Source organism: Paramacrobiotus metropolitanus, unplaced genomic scaffold (assembly GCF_019649055.1).
Source record: "Paramacrobiotus metropolitanus isolate TYO unplaced genomic scaffold, Prichtersi_v1.0 Parri_scaffold0000026, whole genome shotgun sequence".
NCBI classification, from domain to species: Eukaryota; Metazoa; Tardigrada; class Eutardigrada; order Parachela; family Macrobiotidae; genus Paramacrobiotus; species Paramacrobiotus metropolitanus.
In genome coordinates, this window is record NW_026570246.1 from 902,256 (window position 1) to 922,245 (window position 19,990).

At 42.5% G+C, this 19,990-nt stretch overlaps 4 protein-coding genes, 1 long non-coding RNA gene and 2 pseudogenes across 6 annotated transcripts; 2 read left to right on the forward strand and 5 right to left on the reverse strand.

The window, feature by feature from the left end:
• The first annotated feature begins 13 nt into the window (after nt 1-13).
• LOC129587876 (ADP/ATP translocase 1-like) lies at nt 14-1,445 on the forward strand (annotated as a pseudogene).
• A 313-nt stretch (nt 1,446-1,758) lies between these two features.
• LOC129587632 (uncharacterized) lies at nt 1,759-2,843 on the reverse strand. Its single transcript, XM_055481463.1, has 2 exons — nt 2,736-2,843; nt 1,759-2,676 (listed from the first exon to the last, which is right to left on the reverse strand). The coding sequence occupies exons 1-2, from the start codon at nt 2,742-2,744 to the stop codon at nt 2,242-2,244; spliced, it is 444 nt and encodes a 147-aa protein (XP_055337438.1). The 5' UTR covers nt 2,745-2,843; the 3' UTR covers nt 1,759-2,241.
• Nucleotides 2,844-3,262: 419 nt separating this feature from the next.
• On the reverse strand, nt 3,263-5,469 carry LOC129587878 (uncharacterized). Its single transcript, XM_055481819.1, has 6 exons — nt 5,447-5,469; nt 5,039-5,275; nt 4,854-4,956; nt 4,222-4,791; nt 3,934-4,166; nt 3,263-3,365 (listed from the first exon to the last, which is right to left on the reverse strand). The coding sequence occupies exons 2-6, from the start codon at nt 5,263-5,265 to the stop codon at nt 3,263-3,265; spliced, it is 1,236 nt and encodes a 411-aa protein (XP_055337794.1). The 5' UTR covers nt 5,266-5,275; nt 5,447-5,469.
• Nucleotides 5,470-6,705: 1,236 nt separating this feature from the next.
• LOC129587879 (aminomethyltransferase, mitochondrial-like) lies at nt 6,706-10,459 on the reverse strand (annotated as a pseudogene).
• Nucleotides 10,460-10,875: 416 nt separating this feature from the next.
• On the reverse strand, nt 10,876-11,994 carry LOC129587634 (uncharacterized). Its single transcript, XR_008690384.1, has 3 exons — nt 11,838-11,994; nt 11,263-11,682; nt 10,876-11,136 (listed from the first exon to the last, which is right to left on the reverse strand). It is a non-coding gene; the product is annotated as an uncharacterized LOC129587634 (long non-coding RNA).
• A 1,116-nt stretch (nt 11,995-13,110) lies between these two features.
• On the forward strand, nt 13,111-18,322 carry LOC129587623 (ubiquitin carboxyl-terminal hydrolase 8-like). The gene is made up of 13 exons (XM_055481452.1): nt 13,111-13,717; nt 13,811-13,918; nt 13,998-14,202; nt 14,368-14,512; nt 14,577-14,653; nt 14,820-15,098; nt 15,171-15,330; nt 15,400-16,231; nt 16,450-16,724; nt 16,781-17,064; nt 17,122-17,458; nt 17,538-17,847; nt 17,926-18,322. The coding sequence occupies exons 3-13, from the start codon at nt 14,045-14,047 to the stop codon at nt 18,054-18,056; spliced, it is 2,988 nt and encodes a 995-aa protein (XP_055337427.1). The 5' UTR covers nt 13,111-13,717; nt 13,811-13,918; nt 13,998-14,044; the 3' UTR covers nt 18,057-18,322.
• Nucleotides 18,264-19,982, reverse strand: LOC129587631 (nucleolar protein 16-like). 2 transcript variants are annotated; one of them, XM_055481462.1, is made up of 5 exons: nt 19,656-19,982; nt 19,348-19,475; nt 18,982-19,090; nt 18,540-18,731; nt 18,264-18,462 (listed from the first exon to the last, which is right to left on the reverse strand). In XM_055481462.1, exons 2-5 carry the CDS (start codon nt 19,449-19,451, stop codon nt 18,310-18,312), a joined length of 558 nt encoding a protein of 185 aa, XP_055337437.1. In that variant the 5' UTR covers nt 19,452-19,475; nt 19,656-19,982; the 3' UTR covers nt 18,264-18,309. The 2 variants fall into 2 exon arrangements, with proteins under 2 accessions (XP_055337437.1, XP_055337436.1); XM_055481461.1 differs by having other exon boundaries at nt 19,348-19,595; nt 19,656-19,978.
• Between the last annotated feature and the right edge of the window lie 8 nt (nt 19,983-19,990).

Below are 19,990 nucleotides of genomic sequence, written 5' to 3' on the forward strand. Positions count from 1 at the left end.
TGATACCTTCATTATGGATGCGACAGCAGTAATCAAGGATTTTATGACCGGGAATTGCCGCAGCCATTTTCAAAACGGCTGTAGCCCCGTTAGAGCGTGTCAAGCTCATTAAACAGGTGCAGAAAGACTATAGAAAGCAGCAGCGCTATAAAGCATGATGGGCGCTTTCATTTGTATTTGAAAGAGCGGGAATAAATCAATTTCTGATGTGGTAATCAGGCCAACGTCTTTCGTTATTTCCCCACGCAAGCCTTGAATTTTGCATTTAAAGGCCAATGTGAGCGCATCTTCTTGTCGGGCGATGACAAGGATAAACAGTTTTTCTCCTTCTTCTTGGGCAAGGTTCTGGCCGGGGTGCAGCTGGTATGAAGTCGCTGGTTTTACCTTGATTTTGCCCGAACTCTGCTTGGTATGTACTTGTACGAGTACTATATACTTTCTGGCTCTTTGCGAGAAAGTTTAGTTCGTCGTTTCCATTTAACCGGATCGAAATTGCTGATTATCCGTTATTGCGAGTAACTGAATTATTTTTCTAAAATTAATAGATTTATGGAATTATAGCAGCTTACAGTCTAGAACTTGATTCCGAGTTAATTACATTAAGACGTATGTTCCAATCCTCTTTCTGTTTTCAACAGTGTTTTCGGAATTGACATCATTTGTTGTGTAATGTTATGTGATTTCCATAATTTAGTCTCAGAAGTTTGGAATTTGAACAGTAAACACAAATATTGTACAATAGTATTGCAAAAGATTTCAACAGTTTAGTACAGTAGATCGGACATGCATGGAATTGCTGGCTGACTGGCTGACTACGTATGAAATGAGCTGTTTTTTAGAGTGGATGTCAGTAAAAACGCGGGGACTCGTGAGTTCACTGGTTTATGGAACTGTATGAGAAAAACCTACCAAACCGATGGCATTCGCGGCTTGTATCGCAGCTTCAACGTTTCCATCCAGGGAATATTTATTTATCGAGCTGCATATTTTGGTGTATCTGACACATTTAAAATTTACTTCGAAGAAGGCAAAGTGCCCATCATGCTTAGACTTTATGATCGCCTCACCGTCACGGCGATTGCCGAATTTATGGCGTAATTCTAACTCAGCTCCGTTATAAGTACGTTTTCTGATTTTTGTTTGTGCTTTAGGTATCCGCGGGATACCGTGCGACGACGCGTGATGATGTAGTCGGCAGGCAAGGAAATTTTCTACAAGAATTCACTGGACGCCATGATGAAAATTGCCAAAATTAAGATTTCCCGACATCCTTTATGGGCGCCCTGTCCAACATGTTCCGTGGCATTGGTGGTGCGCTGGTGTTAGTTATTTTCGATGAATTGAGACACGCTATGGAACTGCGGCCAGGTGCGAGCAAGCTCGGTCATTAACTGGACACCGTGTGGAATTGATTGCTATTTCCGATTACCGCAGTTATCGAAGTGTTCAGCTCGAGATTTTCTTGATGTATTTGATTCTTTATCATAATGATTTTCTTTACCACAATTGTATAAAAAAACAATTGTAGTAAAGAAATCATTATGTTTTACATACTTAATTCTGTCAAATTTATTTGTTAGATGTTTTAATATGAGCCGCACAGATCATGATCCAGGTGGGCGGCGCGCTTAACATTTGAGTAATAATAGATGTTTTTAAGTATGCGTACCGGTTAAAAGTTTGAAAGTCTCGCGTGGAAATATTGTAGTTGGCTCCGAGTAGTCGGTGACAGATTTTTCGGCTGACGAACGTCGCGTTTAATTAAAATCAGTTCAGTTTCTCAATCATAACATAAAACAAGGATAACAAATTATTGAAATTAATTACGCTGGAACATAAAGAAAATTCCCGTTGCCGAAGGAACTAGTACTCAAATGCCATGCGGCTATTCATATGCTATGCGGCCAGCAAAATGTGCTGGAGAATTTCCTATAAAACCAAACAGATTTCCACTTAACGGTTATCAAAGCCATTAACAGCATGTTGCAAAACTAAATGAAGTCCAATATTCCGTAATCCATTCAAGTCGGATACAAATTCAGTTGATTATTCCACCCAAAACAGGAACGAAAACAAATCCGTAATTTCTCACTCCACACGACTGCCCAGCTACCGCTTAACAATCCCTCAAAAAATACAGCGATTTAGCAATAATTTAATTTAATTATGTGATTTATGGTTGAATTAGGGTGTTAAAAATTCAAATAGTCATTAATAAAGTAAATTTCCCTTACACGTTATTCATTTCATCTGGAAAAATCCCGCCATCTCGCTGTCTACAGATAAAATGCACTCGCGAAGGTGCAGCCGCAGTTTGTCCTTGGACTCGCATCCGATGGGTAGCATAAGCTTATGGCTGCATGTAGATGCCTGAGGGCGACGTTCTTCTTCTCGTCCAACGGAAAAAACAATTGCGATTTTCGGAGTGGCCGGAATGCGGTACCCGGAAGTAACAAAACGGAGCAGTTGTCGTCGTTCATGGTGGCTAAGGTCGTGTTTGACAATTTCATCAAACCAGTTCACAATCTGCAGCTGCTCAGCCATCAGCTCATCGCTAATATCTTCGGCATGTTCATTGTACGGCAGAAACTCTTCCAGCAAATCGTCTCCTTCTTCAAACTCTCGATAAAGGCTTTTCTCGAAGAATTTCCATTGAGCACGTATTTCTCTCAGCTCCTACAACGATTTTATTGCAAGTAAGAGCAATCACACGCACTGAAAAAAGTGATTCATACCTTTCCCATCGTTCCGGCCAGCAAACCTTCACTTAGATATTTTAAATTAGAGGCTCGCTTCCCGCACAGTTCATACTCGGCGATGTGTCGACACAATTTCTGGCGTCCTTGTTGCACCAACGCAACAGTCTGCAATATAACACTTCAGTGCTATCCACAATTTAAAGACGTTGTTAGTTGTTCAGTTTTCTTAAATTTAATATTATAGGGCAATTTCGTCGAATTTTACCGGAAAGCTGGATGATTCTCTGCCCAAGTCTGCAAGGATGTTTCATTTGCCCAGACGATCGGCCCCGTGCCCGATAGGATGTCCTTGATGGTATCGCCGGTTCCAACGTTGAAGCGGAAAATATCATTCACTTCTACTGGCAAGTTCAGAACGTACCGGAAAGCGGAATTATTAAACCACTGAGGAAACGGACTCCCATGAAGTATTGCTTCACGCAGAAGAAATCCAAATGCCCGCAAAGCCGAGATGCCGCCTTCTGTTGTAATAGCTTTTCCGGTTACCAAAGTAATCCCATCAGTCACTTCGAATAATTCCATATCAACATCCGGAATCTTGTACGAGCGGAATCCTTCCAAAGCTCCGTGATACATTCTTTGAAAGGCCCGTCAAAATCCGACGCACTACAAGAATAAACTTTTATGTGCATGTTATCTTTAACACGGCGTATTTTAACACAGTTTTCAATACCGGCGCGTAAACTACTGTAGCCGCTAGATGAAGTGAGACCACAGAGTCTGGTGTACGGAAAAATGCACGCCCAATATATGTACTTTGCTCCATGCAAAAATGTTTTGATTCCCTCTGCTTCTACCAACATTTGACATGTTTTACTGTTCTTTGCTATTTTTAATTCTTTGCAACGAAAGATATTTGTTTTAAGAGCACAATGACACAGCTCTAATAGTTTTCTATTTATAAATCTGGTTTGTTGTGGTTTCTGGGTGCCCTGGCAGGCAGCACAATACTAAATGCAATGCAAAGTGTGCGCCGCCCGGTGGGAGGAAGGCTCGTGCTCAATGCCTGACGAGTGGAAGGCAGCGCCCGGATCTAACAGTGGTCTCACTTCATCTAGCGGCTACAGTACATAATACAGCTCACAGATACACCCGTGTCTGTTACAGTAGCGCGCTTATATACATGTCAAAAATAAAAAATCTTCAAACTGAAAAGCACAGTTATTACACTTACTCATCCATTTCCACCTCCATTCTTCCGCCATAAGCCAAACCATCAGCACGCGCATAGTAAAAGTCGATAAAATTTTGTACGTTGCTGCTTCCTTTAATCCAAACAAATACGAAGTCGGATTTGACCATTGGTCGCTGACCGGTAACTTTTAAGCACAGCCGAGATCTCATGCTTTCAATCGATATTTCACTTGCGCCTGGGTCAACTTCAGGAAATTCAGCGACTTCAATAATCTGCAAAATAAAAAGCATAAATTTTTGTTCGATTTAATCGTTCAAAACCAATAACCTGTTCTGTAACTGCGGGACTACTGGCCGCGACAACGTTCTTCTTCTCCTCTTCAGCTTCGCTGTTATCCGAGTCACCAAGTACGATGACGTTATTGTTTAATTGACGACCAGAAGCACTATCGCTGAACATTAATCGACCGCGACGACGGCGAGGCAAATCCGGTGAAGACGGCGGAGACGGAGAAGTATCGTCTAACCGTCCCCGAAAGGAATTCCTTGATGCAGACACACTTCCAAAGCCGTATGTAGAAGCAACGGAGGCACTTCCGAAGCGGGAGGATGCACTGGATGCACTCCCGAAGCCGAATGATGCACTGGATGCACTACGGAAGCCGGACGTAGAAGCACGGTCGGCACTCCCCAAGGCGGGTGTAGAAGCACGGGAGGCACTCCCCAAAGCGGATGTAGAAGCACGGGATGTTTCTCGCAGACCAAAAGCGATCGGGGATTTGTGATACCAGCTGGAAAAGTCTTCTTCAGTAACGATAGCAATATAGTTTTGACCTCGGATGTATTTTTTACTTGGAACGTTTCGTAAATCCAGTTCTTCCACAGTTCTTCCTTGATCCTGTAAACACATATTATCATAGCGGCATACGTCATATCGTTTCGTTAATACAAACTATTTACCGCAGCAAATTCCTCAAAGATTTCCCGCGGAATATTCAGTGTACCATGAGCTAGAGCGATATACATGCGTCTTCGCGCTTGGTTTACGGCCCTCTCGGTGTATCTGAAAATCGTATGCGACAGTTCAAACCAGCAGAATATTCTATGCGAAATTACCGCTTTAACATTTTTCACTTTGTACGTACAAGTCTTGATCCGCCCACGATGGAGATAAAATATCCAAATCTGTTGGCCAAATAAACGGACTCTTCAGCTTTCCCGGCTCATCAAGTCGGCTCAACAACGTCCATTCCTGGTTGCCAAGACAATCCCCAAACGTTTCGGAAATTTTTGCGTAGATGTGATGACCTTCCAGTACGTCAAACTCAACTTGCCGAATTAGTCCCGCTTTCCGCATGAAATCTAGTTCCATCTGATATTCGCTGTAAATAACATCAGCTATGAGGAAAACGTATACATTTCAAACATAAAACGTACTTAAAAATCAACTAGAGTACAAACATTTTATTTTTCAATTAAAACTAAACAGATATTTAAGATTTAAATTGTTCTCTAATAAGAAACCCTTACACCCACAAAATTCAAAAACTTACCCCACTCGCTGGGACGGAATCTGATTTCCTTCGGCGCTACGAAAAAGTAAATCTCCATGGGATATTTACGGTGTACTACTGGCCTCTGATTCACTGGCTGTCCGAATTGGTTTGAACCGGTCATTGAGCGAAATTCCTCCGTTCTGGGTCGCTTGACTGCATACTGCTGCCCGCCACGGCCTCGCCGGCTGCCCCGGCCACTGCCGACCGGCAAAGATAAAATTCCCACATTCGAATTGCTTGAAAATCCAGGTGGTACAGATCCACGTGCCGGTGCTCTTGGAATGCCTGGCTGTCCACCGCCAAATGTACTCCAAGGCAACTCACGCTGCTGGAAGTTTCGCAATGGATGTACTGTACTACTTGCCAGGCCGTAAGGTTCCATACTAAAGGCTTGATATTGACCCTGCCCCGCATTTCCTGTGAAACCCTGAGCTCTGCTTCCAGAAACTGGCGGCTGAACAATTTGTGCTCCGCTTCCTTGCGGGCTGATATCAGCGTGCTGGGCCGTAGTTGTGGATCCGGTGATACTTGCAGCATTTTCATTTATAAGGGAGCGATGGCTAGCGGAGTTTCCCATGTAAGAATTCAATTCGAGATTAACAGCTGCCGATAAACTACAGCGAACATGCAGACCGTACTCGTGATTACATCCAAAAACACTGCATTTAAGCCCGCCCAACGGTCCGCTCCAGGAAAAATCGATGTCAGCCTTTAATGGGATCACACATGGGCAATCTCTTACCCCACATTTATAGCTAAAATCAACCATTTTAGTCACACACAGGAAACGCAAAACAAAAAAATGTTTTGTCAACGAAAATAAGATAAATTCGATGTTTCTACGCTCCACTTTAAAAGAAACCGACTGATGTGAATTAAGCTGAATCTGCCGCTTAAAATAAGTTTGACAGTTCTTACAGTAACCCATGCGTAAGGCGTGGCAATAACTGACCAGCTACGAGCAAGCTGCGAATAAATAACCATTGGCGCCACAGCAGCTTATAGCGGCATGCTGGTGGGAACAAGAACAGACAGCCCACTTGCGGTAACTTAGTTCTTCCATGCCGCTCGCAAATCAATTGTCTACAAATTTTGGCCGGCATAAAACAAAGGCTTCCGCTTATTAGTCGTGTTCCACTGCCGATTTTTACCATACGCGTATTGTTCTCGACAACAAACTTTCTTGTGAAACGATTTTTGCGGAAAAAAGTAAAATAAATCAGCAGAGTAATTCATTCGTCGCACACGGTTCCGGTTTAGGATTCAGCAAAGTATTTTTCTGCAGTAACATCATGCGCTTTGTAAAAACACATAAAATTTTATTTGCAATGCATTCAACACATTATGCGGCAAACGAAGCTAACCGCCGGTCAAATACAACTATGGAGCTTTGGTTTTTTGAGCATAGGATTACTCAAACAACTAACAATTAGTAGCAAAAAAACGAGTGCAGTTATGATGATGCAGTTATGACGATCCCGTTATCTTGCACAGGCTAAAAAACGAACGAGCGAAACCAAAACATAACGGAATCATAGGTGAGCCAGTTACATACTTTTACTTAGCGCGTTATAATACTGTAACGACAGACCTTAGCTCTGTTTATGTCTTTTGTCATGGTACTAATTTGCTTGCGCAAAGGCATTTTCGAAACTTTTCCCTCCACAATCTGGTTGCGCACTTTGATTCGCAAAGGTGTACCAGGCTTTGAAAGCGAGGTGTTCACATAATCCATCGAAATATTTGTTCCCAAGGACGGTGCGGGGCATCCACTAGTAACCTTGCCAACTTGTTCTTCTTTCTCGTCGACAATAGCATAGCTCTAGGTAAAAAGACAAAGTCACAGCAAATCTGGATTTCGCATCCATTAATATTTCCAGAACACAAAACTTACAGAACATACAGATTTACAAAACATTTACGGACAAACTCCAAGTTTGCAAAGGCACTGTTTCGATGACATGCAAACGATGCCAGTTGATAAATCGCATCCATACAATTTCGTGCGTAATATGGCCGCAAGTTTTCACACTTCGGGCAGGTGCTCCAGTGGAAATAATTCCAACACGTTTTTCTGCGCGCCCCTCTGATTTGGGGAAGTATTTTCTCTGCACCCGAAATCCACCCTCTTTGCGACGGCGTTTTCCTACAATAACGCATATATTTCCAACAATTACAAATTTTGGGAATACTTTGAAATTTCGTTGCTTGCTTTAATAGGTTTACCTACTGTCCAGGTCAGGTCAGCTTCTACCGGTGTCGCTTGTTCGTTAATATCGTTTCCGGACAAACACAGATCGGCTTCCAGCCGGAGTGAATCCTGGCTTCCAAACCAGCCATTCGTACCTGCCCTTAACGTACCACGTACCACGCGACTTTAACAATATATCACATAAAGGCGCAGCATCTTTGGAAAGACAGGATATCTGCAGCAAGTTTGAATTATGCATGGGAACACTAGAGCGTCCATCGTGTAAGCACTGAGCACGTGCCTCCACGCCATCTTCGCCGGTGTAGCCGCATTTGGTAATTCGGCATCCCTCAAATCCGTACAGTGTACAAAACGTAGTCTGCATGAATTCCAAGCTATCCACCGAATCCTTTAAGCCGGGCTGAATAACTCTTGACATTTCCGGTCCTAATCACTGAAAAAGGACATATATACGGCAAAGGTTAAGTGTCACTGTGACCGTAACTTCGAATCAAACGAACGAAATCGAAAGCACATTTTTCTTTAACATAATGCCGAATAGGTACAATACTGACAAAAGTCTGTTTTTATCGGTAATATGATAACTCCATGCCAATACATACTTTTAACAGTTTTTTAAACGTCGTCATGCTGAAACAGAACGTGAGCAATTACTTATATAATCCGAACAGCAATTATGAATACAGATTTCCGTTACAACAAACCTTGAACAGCAATCAAAGCTCTTTCCTGCACAGTAACGATGCCAATTTGAGCATCCTTCCCTTTCTTCTGGAAGCCCAAGACTTTTTTCGTTAAATATTCTAGATCTTTTGCCGCACAACCGACGTTAACAACAGCGAAGAGATGTCCGCGACTGGTATTCATCTACACCGTATCATCAATGATGCCACCGTTCTCGTTGGTTAACAAACTTAATGTGCCGCTGTTTTCCGGTTGCTTTTTAACATCCGACATGCAAACAGATTCCCAGAATTCATGCCGATCGTTGCCGTGAATGACCAGCTGTTGCATGTGACACCTGCACAACAATAAAAACAGCATAACAAAAAAGTAAACATTCACAAGTTTGAACTTTTTTATTCAGACAATCCGATGCATACAGCCATGTAAATATTATTTGGACTTTACGGCAGTGGTAACATAAAGGATAACGTAATCTGCAGTACAGTATTGTAAGCGCTGACTTTCTGACCATCGCTGACCATGAGATACTTAACAGGTATTTTTTTAAGCATAAATTAATATTAACACGAAAACACACTGCAAAATACACGAATTTAATACACTGCAAGCGAGAAAAATGCAAGACCTTCCGTCAGCAATACTGTACTTTCATCAAAAATACTGCAGTGTTTCCGAGTATGGATGTGAGATTCCGAAATGGACTGGTCTTGATAAATCAACGGCATTGACCGGGTCTTCCTGCAAAACGTCTGAGGAAGTCAAATCTGTTATGTTCTACTAAAACGCTCATACCCTTGCGATACGAAATCATTGCACAAGCGAATGAAAACTTTATCCCTGATGCCAATTCCGTTTTTGGTGGCTGAAAATTACAACGACTATGCCAGTGTGTAAAATCGTCGTCCGTGCTAGTCACCAAAGCTGCGATCGAATAATTTCTTCGTTTGATGTCGTGATAGGCGTCCACTCCAATCACCATAAGGCTCATCTGATCTTCTTCTGAAAAACAAATTAACAATACGAAATTTGTTGTCATTATCTTCATAACAGCAGATTTAACCTTACCTTGTCAGCATTTTAGCCATGCGCCAAATGGATCCACCCAGCTTGCAATTGATTTGCAAAGCGATTTTCTGCACAATTGCGCGCAAACGATCTGCTCTTCCCAGTGTACAACTCACAATGACCTGTGAAGCGATTAAACAAGTTTAGAAGTGTGATATCCATAGAAAACCTTGTTTAAATTTTAAGCTAGAGCAAAATATTATACTTTGTCTTCGACCGCGGCTTTAGCAATGCTATGGGCATATGTGATGTTTTGATCGGCAGTTAGCATGATAATCTGCGGATTTCCGAACCGCATGCCAGAACTTTGACTGACGTCACGGAAGGCGCGAGCAAACTCTTCCGCACATTTTTGGTCCCGCTTTTGGAAAACCAAGGTCCAATGTTCCGCCCCTCTGGGATCTATAAGCATTCAGCACGTCTTTAGGAACTTCTTCCGGTGCCATTCGGAAAATTACGTTTTTGGACGACTGTCCAACAGCACGAGTGCTTTTGCACGCCACAATAAGTAACGATGTAATTTCTGCCGGTCTTCATATCCATGGGAAGATGACTGTTGAAGCGTTATCCAAGTCAACCGATCCCGCGTGCTTGCAAGGATGCCAAACTTCCTTAACGCAGCTGAACGAGACCAGAAGCAAACCAGATCAATTCGCATAATAATTCCGACACAATAAAATAATGCACACCAATCTATCACATACTTTGTAACTTAAGTTTTGACAGCGGGCATGTACGGAACAGCTCTTCATCGGACTTACGTGTAAGTGTCGTTAATAACCGGCGGAACGTACACGTATTTTCACGAGGCGGCGTACTGTATTAAAAATTCTTCTGTCACCGCAGCGGTTTCTTCTCAGTTAACATGCTTGCCGCAAATTTAATTCTCACCAAGCCGTGTTGCGTTTTCACCATGAAAACAATGCATCCAACAATTACAAAACGTTAAATTCAGCAGAAGCAGTCAATTACAACGCTAACTTACTAAAGCAATAAACTCACTTTCGCTTTCTGAAAGATTAGCTAGCTTCTAACACTGCCGGTAGTAATATTATCAACGGAAAGCAGTACTAAGGTTTTTCTAAAATTCGGACACACTGATTTGTCAGTCTACCATTAACCAAAATAATGTTGTAACATTTCTTTCGCTTCGCAAAAACCTGAATTCCATGAAATCCATCATCCCGCATCAGATCCATACTAGCCCGAATTACCTGAGCTTCAACAGGAAACTGCTGATTTTATCGCACACCGGGACAGAATCCTTGAATGGCCAACTTGATTTCTTAAGTACTGAGGGAAATTTTCTGCGACATCCACGTCGGCGTTAGGCAGTGCATTGTCGACCGATAAGATTTCTTCCAGAGGAAAACCTTTCAGTCCCTTCTGATTGCAGCCGAGAACAAACAACTGCCTTGGTGACTTTTCGCCCTCCGTGCGCAATTTGTGGTTATTAAAAAAGAAATGAAGCTATTGAGCTTATTCTGTATTCTTTCCGTGAATACTAAGTGCAAAACCATCATGTCGCGGGCACTCGTCATATCCAAAATTTGCATATTTTCCATGTGAATGAAAATAGATCGAAATAATTTAATCACAACGCGACCCAAGTCTCTCCACAGCCGTTCTATCCGCTGATTGTGAACTGACGGTCCCATAATGATACTGGCGCGGTTCGGACCCATATAATGCTCCATCCAGCGTGCAACTCCGAAATTTTCACCTAGTTATACAAAATAGTAAAATCAGTCAGAACTGAAAACTGTCAACTCATACACAGAAAAAACACTGATGAAAAGCAACAATCGCAAAACTGACAAAGGCGCAAAAACAGTATTGTACACCTTACCGCCGCAATCGCTTCTCACTCTGGACGGCACTCCCCAAGCTTCAGCGCCAACGAGGAAGGCCTGCAGCACTGTACTTGCGCGATTGTTCGTTGCAACGACGAGAGAAATAACCATTCGAGAGTAACCGTCAATAATCCCGTGTATTACGAATCCCCAGCGAACCAACTTGTGATTGCCATCAATGTGCCACAGCGCGTTTGGGCCAGCATTTGAATAAATGCGGCGAGGACAAAATGGAAAAACCGATTAGCTATGCCATACGGATCCAGTCTTCTCATAGAAGCCAGAATTCTCGTGCGTTGGACTGTTAAACCTCCTGATTTTAACTGGCCGTTAATGTAACGATATCCTACGTTCGGGAACGAATTTAAAATATCCACAATTACGCGATCCAAATCCACATCACTCAATTCCGAATACTGAAAAAGCAAACGAATTTAAATTAACACATAGCCTGCTTATTACGTATATAATGATCAAAAAAGGTAAAATTCACCAATGCAAATCTGCAACGAACTAAAATATCTACGAGTACTGCACCCAACCGTGCCGTGATGCTGGCACATACACTTACTTTCCTATTCAAGCCAGCATCTGCCAATCTGTACGTGACTGTCCTCTTAGAAACTCCATAAAGCTTAGCAATATCATTCACAGTAAATCCCTCGAACCGCAGTTCAGCTAAATCATCCTCCAGAAGGAATATTTTTCCATCTACTTTGGTGTGCTGCGTGATGGGAAAACGGACGCAGTCCCGTTTTCGTCTTCTTGCAGTAGATCCCGTAAGCGACTGGAGTAGTTAATTAAAACATCAAAAAGCTCTTGCGCTTGCACCGTCCGCTCCTCCGGAACATTTTCGCAGATATCTCTAGTATATCTAACAAATAAAACATTCAAAATTCCAACAAATTGATTTGTCAACCGTTGCTGTTTGGGTAAGTTACCCAAGCAAATAATCCATCTGCGTCAGCGCTCCGTCAACCCCATCTTGATCTTGATCCCCATTCTGGACTGTTAGATAACGCTCCGCACGTCTTACAACCGAGTACGCAAACTCAAAAAACTGATCCATTTCAAATTTCTCTTGGTTTTCTCTAACAAATAAAGTGGGAAGTAAACACTGAAAAACATTAGAGACTTGCTCTTAAATGGATCACCAACTAATCCAGATTCACTAAGTATACTGTAGTACCATTAGAAGAGCCTTTCCAGTACAAATAACTGTCACTTCCAAAAAATACGTTAAATTCCACTCACTCATTGGAACTGGTAGGGTGGAATGGGAATTTACAAAAACTCAGAAAAAATTATAAGTCCGGAAATTAGGCTTCCGGTTGACGAGGCGGCAGTCACGTTGCTGAATCACCACTCTATCATCACCACTTTTTAATCACCCCAGTCTTATCATCATTGTTAAATCAGCAGTATCTAATCAGCACTATTTAATCAGCACTATTGATTCACCATTTTGAATCACCACTTAAAGATCACCGATTTAATTAAAATCAACAGTTATTAATGAAACGTTATTATTCACTACCTATAGCTCACCACTCATAACTCACCACTTCACGTAATTTTAATTTTGCGCGTTTTGTACGCCATAAGTGACAGCTCCTAAGAGCCTGAAAAATAACTGAAAGTCTAAAAGAATCCCAGCTGACTGATCTGAGTTACGCAACTAGGCGGGAATAATCTCTTGGAAAACCCCTTTGTGGTCGGTACTTAGATCACGTAACGAGATGTTTTTGTTTTTGCCCTCCCCATGCTGACGCCGCGCAGTCGCGCCGCAGTGTCCCCTACAAAGTCGAGCTTTAGTCAGTACGTAGTTTACAATGGGCCCATACTAACGTTGCCCGTTTTATCCTTATCGACATAATTTTTACGAGAAACAGTCCAGTCATCGATTATTTTAACGTTTTCCTGATGATCTAATTTAAGATATATTTGAGCTTTTAATTTGATACGTGATAATCAGTTGCTTTGAATAAGGCAGTCTTAATTTTAAGGGGCAATCAGAGGTTCTGATTTCCATGTTCTCCTGAGGCTTTGTTGTGATTTTATGCGAACAATCGCCACGCACTAGCTTCTGAGATTTGAAGCTCAGAAATCCTCAGAAGCCCAGCAGCGGAAAAGACCTAAAAGACGTTGAATACTGAATGGGAAGATCGAAGATCCATCATTTATCCAGGCTTCGCTTTTGTGACAGTGAAGACTTTCATTTCATAAATCTTGGCTCTGGAGTTATGTTGATCCGGATCAGTGCCTGACTGCTTTCATAACACGATAACACTTCAGTTGCCTATCGTAATCCTGCGTTGTTCCTGTTATGACGTTTTGAGTCTGCCATCGCCAGCTATCCCAGAAACTTTGCTTCTTAAACGCAAGTAGTGCGTATTGCTGCTATTGCATATAATTGTTTGGAGAAAACCCAGCGTCTTCTTTTTTGCATAGGTATTTATTCTATGCAATGCATATTTTCTTATTCCCGCTTTGATTCAGTGATTGTTTTACGCCACTGTTACGGTGTTACCTTTCTTTTGTCAGTGCTGTTGGTACTGTTCGGTGCGAACTGCTTTGTCCTTTGAACTCGCATTTGTAATTTCCTTTTGGAATGCGGTTGGTTCGTGGACTTATCGGACTGTGACGCTGAAAGTGAGTGATCGGAAAGGAGCTTCAACTACTAATTAGGATTATCAACAGTTGATAAAACTCATACCATCGCCGTTTGCAGGTTGCTGAATAATATCTGGCAGGTGATACCAAGGAGAAGACACAGAAATGAGCCGAACAGCTCGAATTTTTCCTAAAGAATTACATCTGGCCGAGGATTTAGAGACGTTAAATAACAGGCTAAAGGATGACACAGCCGTACAGAAACTGGAAACAGAGATGAACAAAAATACGAAACCTCTGCAAAAGAAAGCTACTGCCACCAGGTAAGGTGTCCCGTTAAATCCTGTTGCTATCCCGTATAGTGTTGACAGCTGTGTAAATTCGTAATCGATCCCTATGAAGAAACATGCTTATTTTTAGCTGAAATTGACGATCCTTCGAGAATATAATGATTGATTGTAAAGTCTGGAATATTTGCACTTTTGCAGGATGTTCAACAGCCTTAAATCACTGGGCTCGGCTTTTGACACTGCTGTGAAGGAAAAGGATGAAGAACAGGCATATTTGTTTGCCATGCGCTACATTGATCTGTACTTTGCTCTGAGAAAGTCGGAACAGTTCCTTGCGGATCCGGTATGTAAAAGATGATTCTACTGACGTGTGTTGCACACTTTGTGCTAATGTTCTGATTTTTCAGAATTGGCATAAGAATGTTCGTCTTTTAAAAGAAGTTGTGACGGAATCAGAAAGATTGTCCAGCAGTTTACAAGAGCGGTATGAAATTTACTAAACAATAAAAAATGCTTGTGTTTTCTTGCTGTAATTTTTATTGGCGAAACAACACACTTAAACATGTATTACCTACTCGTAATTGCTAACGATTAATTGTTTGCAGTCTGTATATTTTTTTGCACTTCGTTGTGATTTCGACATTTTACAGGTATTTAGAGAAACAAGCTGTCAAAGCAGCCGCCAAAGCTCCGAGTGTCGTAATCCATCATGTTTCTCCCGATGAAGCGATCTCAAAGAAAGAGAACGTTAAGCCGAAAGTGCGATCGGATTTCAAGTCGTCCATCGACGCGAAAGAGTTGCACCAGTTGCTGAAAGATCACAAAAATTCAGTTCTGCTCGTGGATATTCGAGAAAGTGAAAACTTTGCCTCCAGCCAGATTAAGTTTAATGCAGTTATCAATATTCCTGAGGAAAAGCTGAATAACAGGTGCGTTTTGTCGTGATTTCGAGATCGTGCCCGTTGTCGAACACAGTAACTTACAGTTATTCGTTGCGACAGAAGTATTAACGCCGGTTATCTTGGGGAAGTTATTGATCCCCGCATGCAGGACCTGTGGAAAAGGCGGCACACTTTTGACCACGTGGTTTTGATGGATGCTATGGGAGACATTGAAAATGTTCCGAAGATGATATCTGATATAAGAACTATTTTAACAGAGGTGAAACTGTTGAACTGATATTTATAGTGAATTTAGAAGTTTATTTATAGTGTATAATCCGCGTTGTAGTTCTCTGCCGAACCTCTGAAGCAGCCATCACTGCTACTTGATGGTGGCTTTTACGACTATCTATTGAAGTTCCCGCATGGCACTACGGACCCAAACGTGTCCAAAAAAGTTCTAAATGGACCAGCAGTCCCGTCTCTCGACAGCGTGCAATATCCTTCCATCAGTATATTTTCCAGGCTGTCACCTCGCGCATCACCCATTCCAAAACGGAAAGCCTTCCCATCTTTGGAGACAGAAAATAGCGTGTATGGATCGTTCTACAAGAAAACCGTGACTTCGGAATTGTCAGTTCACCAGGAAAGAGTGTCGTCCGACCTTGCCACGTTTCCCGACGTCGTTTCACCTAGCACATTTTCTGCACCTACTGCTTTTAAACCACTGAGTGACGACCGAAATCGAACTGGATCTATTAAAACAGACCATGCCAGTGTGGAGCCATCTACGCCGGTTGCAAACCGCTTACTGAAGCCGAGTGCACAATATCCCCCCGCACCGGCGGTAGTCAGTGCAACAAGCGATGTGGTGCTCGACAAAGGTGAGCCTGCACCCCCAGGCAAGAAGGGTCAGGACGAATCGTTATTCAGCATAACGGAGTTCCATCCAAATATTACGCTGAAAAGAGGGTCGGCTGATTTAACGGATTTATCGAAATCAAAAAGTAGTGAATCGCTGAAAGAAGACGGAATTCGGAAGACACCGGAGGTATCACGAACAAATAAACCAACTGTTTCTTCGGAAAGCGTAAATCCAAAAGTGGAACCAGTATCCAGAGATGTTCAGAAAGTTGACCGAGAAAATTTACCACCAAAGTCCATGAATACTGTCCTTAATGGTAACTGTAATTGATTATCTTTATTTGTTCTCGCAAGTACCGTATTAGAGCGAGAAATGTGGGGCTATATATTCGAAATGCACTCAGTGAGCATTATGGTTTTCTCGACTTGCGGATTGGAATTTAATTTTCCCCTTAGTGATTCAGCATTATTAATCAGCACGTTTTTCATGCGACATTTAGAATCTAAGTATTCTAATGTTTCCATTTTCACTTAGAAATATCAGCGAATACCTTTGACCGGACTCCAGGAAGTCGGCCGCACTCTCCTGGTTTGCCTGCTGGCCAGCGATACGCTCCTCCGCCGCGTGCTCCGTCACCGGTTGTTAGAGAAATTCCCATTGTGCTTGAAGGCGGCACTCAGGAAAAACCGATTCCAGAGATCAACAGAACTCTGAAGCCAGACAAACGCGTCACTCAGCCAAGGCAGTTCAAATTCCCTGACTTCTCTGGAGATGATTGGCATAAACCATTCTTGAAAGCCAGTGTCTCGGTAAAGGAAAACTATGGTAGAGTTATAAGGTTGTTCACTGTTTTGATGGCTTGCAGAAGCCTGGCTTTACTGGATTGTACAATATGGGGAATACGTGCTACATGAATGCAGTTATTCAGTGTTTGGCACACTCGGGACCTGTACGGGAATTGTATCTGAGCTCGGCATCGACGGTAATGGATTCGGTGATGAAAGCATATGATCTGCCGCGGAGTACGAAAGGTGTAGTGACCTCGGCGTTTATCCAATGTTTGCGATCATTGTGGAGTGGTTATTATGAATATTTTGCTCCGGTCTTTCTCAAGAGTGCACTGGCTAGTTTTAAAAAGGTTTTCGAAGGGTGCGTATATATTTGCTGATCTCACAATCAGTGCATGTTGTAAAATACATTTTTTAGGAGTGCCCAGCAGGATGGATCTGAAGCTTTACAGGAACTGTTGGATCTACTGCACTGGGACACGAATTCAGCCAAACTAGCCGGTGCGAGTAGAGAGGAAAGGGTTAAAGCTCAGACGATTGAAAACAGCGAGAACCTGCCGCCCGATTTACTTGCTAAAGAAACTGCCAGACGCCACAAACTGGTAAACGATACCCCTATCGACTCTATGCTTTCGTTCATCCGGGAAACAGTGGTGAAATGCATGGCATGCCGTTATGAATCCTGCACATTCAATAGCGACCAGATGCTGATGATTGCCCTGGGTGCGGACGATGGCCAAGTGCTCAGTCTCAGTGTGAGAGAAACTTGATGGCACGGAGTTCGCGGTCAGCTGTAGATAGATGTTCTAGTTGCTAGCTGTTTTGGTTTTGTAGAAGTTGATTGCCACGGTAATGCAGGCTGATGCCAGCGTTAACCGGTGCCAGTGGAACTGTCCCCGGTGTGCGAGGGATCGCCCGGCTACACAACAGTTCTTCTTTCGAAGCTTTCCGAAATTGATGTTTGTGCAGTTAAATCGATTCGGAAATCCGTATCTACCATCGGACCGAAAAGACGAAAGATTTGTCGTTTGTGAACAAAAGCTAGATTTAGCGCCTTACTGCCGGCTGCCCAGCTTAACACCACAGGCGCGATATCGTCTCTATGGAGTTGTGGATCATTCCGGCACTCTACAGAGCGGACACTGTAAGTATGAGAGACAACATTTGGTGGAAAACTGGAGATAACATTTGCCTGTGCAAAACTGGTTTTTTTCATTTGCAGACACCTCTAATGTCCTTCACGCCGACCACAATACGTGGTTGCGTTTTGATGACGATCGGGTATCGCCGACTTCAGCCCAGAGTGTTGTTTCTGCTAAAGCGTACATTCTGTTCTACGAAAGAATAGATTAGTGAACTCAGTCGAGAACCTATGTCATTTGTGTGATAAATTTTAAAATCATTCGTTAGAGTGCTAATGTATTTTCAAATGAGCTCGTGAGAGATGTGTTATATTTATTTGCAATTTTGGATTTTTCTGGTTTGTTCTTGCTTTAGCATCAGTTTTTCGATGGTTTTAAATTTTAGTAATGTTTCCACGGTATCTGACAAAAATGATTATTCAGGTTTACAGAGCTGTATTGAAAGAAAAACAACAATGAAATGCTCATATTTCCGTTTCATCAACGTCCATTTGGGACAATCCTTTGCGTTTCAGGAAATTTGCGTGAGGACCGGGGAAACGTCGAAATGTCTGAATTTTACGGCGAATCTGTTTGGGTGTTTCTTGATAATAATTGTCTGCATCGCGAGCCATTGCCTGCAAGAAATAAACGTACTTACTATTTTCCCCATTCTCCGAAACTCAAAACAAGCATCACGAAGGTTTTAGCTTACCTTATAGTCTTGTCCATACTTTTCGATCATCAGCATACAGAATTCAGCCTCCGGCTCCGACAATTTCATGCCTGACTCTTGTGGCGTTGCCGCACTTTTCTGAAGAATTTCCGCTACACTGGATTCACCCATTTCGACATCTCCGTCCACCTTTTCGGCTTTCTTCTTCGTGTTTTTTCCAAGTAACCTCACCTAAACAGATTTTGCACCGGTTTACCCACTACTGCTTGGTAATAATTTAAAACCTCAGAAAACATATTTAAAATAATTATCCATTGCACTGCCATAAGGCATAGCATGCAAAGATAACTGCGAAACGCGAAAATAGTTTAAATGAGACCGCTGTCGGTTACATCGCAAGCGAAACCAATAGTCCTTCTGCCCCCATAATAACCAATAACAATATTCGTAATGCATCAGCACGTGGAACCCCAAAACATACCTTTGTATCCTCAATCTGAAGTGTTTTATTCGCGTCCACAGCGAGACCCATGTGCCTCAGGTTCTGATCGATACTTTTCTTTGCATTCCACGCTTCTTTGATTTCAGTACTAAAATAAGAAAACGAACGTTCGTACCTCGTACAGGAATAATAAGCGCCCGCCGTAAGCAAACAGCCGGAAAGTAGGTGACAAGTTTTCACGCTTAGGATAAATCAAAACCAGTCAGCAATAACAAACTCGAATGCACTGTTCATCTTGCTAGGCGGAAAAGCGCCACTGAGAACCGTCAGCTTAGCACGAGTTACGGTCTCAGTTACCGCTTCGACCACACAAAACAAGTAGAAATGGTCTTCACCAGGACATACCATTTTATGTGTGGAACCTGCTTCCGTTTCTTCCACAGCTTTTTCCTGTCAGTTGTGTAGCTGTACGCTTTAACGCGTTTAACTTTGGAACGCGCTTTGCCCATTTCTAGTGAAAGACAGCAGAGGATCTAAATAGAAAGGAGAAATCGCTCAGGACTGCTCAGGAGCTCCAGTGGCACAATTAAACTGCGGCAGTGACAGATTTCCGACACAATTCCGGCTGCCGCTTAACAGTTAGACAGTGGATGCTAGTCACAATATGCCCAATCTTTGATAGCTGGTTCCTGGTATTGTACTAATAAACTTACAAACACTCGCGCTTTTACTGTTCAGATCACCCGCGAACTTCGCACCAGCCTCGTCAAATACTAAAATAACAAGCGATAAAGCTATAAAAAGCTGATTCAGATTTCTGAGGAAGAAAAACTTGAAGAGTATCGTGCAGTTCACGAGTTCCTCTAAACTGTAGAAGAGCTTCGGGTCTTTGACATTTTAAGGAGCAGAGAAACCGAATCAGAATAAAATCCAATGCCACCTAAAAAGAATGGAATCGCGCTGTCCCAAGGCAGTTCCATTTCCAACGCGCGTAACCGCTGATTGGTGCGCTTAGACCTGATTCAAGGTGGACTCTCCTCCCATCAGT

What these genes read in the sequence shown, in the direction of transcription:
- LOC129587623 (XM_055481452.1), top strand. Translation starts at nt 14,045, where the DNA reads ATGAGCCGAACAGCTCGAATTTTTCCTAAAGAATTACATCTGGCCGAG. An exon ending in AACAGTTCCTTGCGGATCCG is followed by an intron (nt 14,513 to 14,576) that starts GTATGTAAAAGA and finishes CTGATTTTTCAG; the next exon opens with AATTGGCATAAGAATGTTCG. An exon ending in TTTAAAAAGGTTTTCGAAGG is followed by an intron (nt 17,065 to 17,121) that starts GTGCGTATATAT and finishes TACATTTTTTAG; the next exon opens with GAGTGCCCAGCAGGATGGAT.
- LOC129587631 (XM_055481462.1), bottom strand. Translation starts at nt 19,451, where the DNA reads ATGGGCAAAGCGCGTTCCAAAGTTAAACGCGTTAAAGCGTACAGCTAC. An exon ending in CAGGTTCCACACATAAAATG is followed by an intron (nt 19,091 to 19,347) that starts GTATGTCCTGGT and finishes TTCTTATTTTAG; the next exon opens with TACTGAAATCAAAGAAGCGT. An exon ending in TTCAGATTGAGGATACAAAG is followed by an intron (nt 18,732 to 18,981) that starts GTATGTTTTGGG and finishes AAATCTGTTTAG; the next exon opens with GTGAGGTTACTTGGAAAAAA.
- LOC129587878 (XM_055481819.1), bottom strand. Translation starts at nt 5,265, where the DNA reads ATGGAACTAGATTTCATGCGGAAAGCGGGACTAATTCGGCAAGTTGAG. An exon ending in TCGTGGGCGGATCAAGACTT is followed by an intron (nt 4,957 to 5,038) that starts GTACGTACAAAG and finishes TACGATTTTCAG; the next exon opens with ATACACCGAGAGGGCCGTAA. An exon ending in GTCCCGCAGTTACAGAACAG is followed by an intron (nt 4,167 to 4,221) that starts GTTATTGGTTTT and finishes TTTATTTTGCAG; the next exon opens with ATTATTGAAGTCGCTGAATT.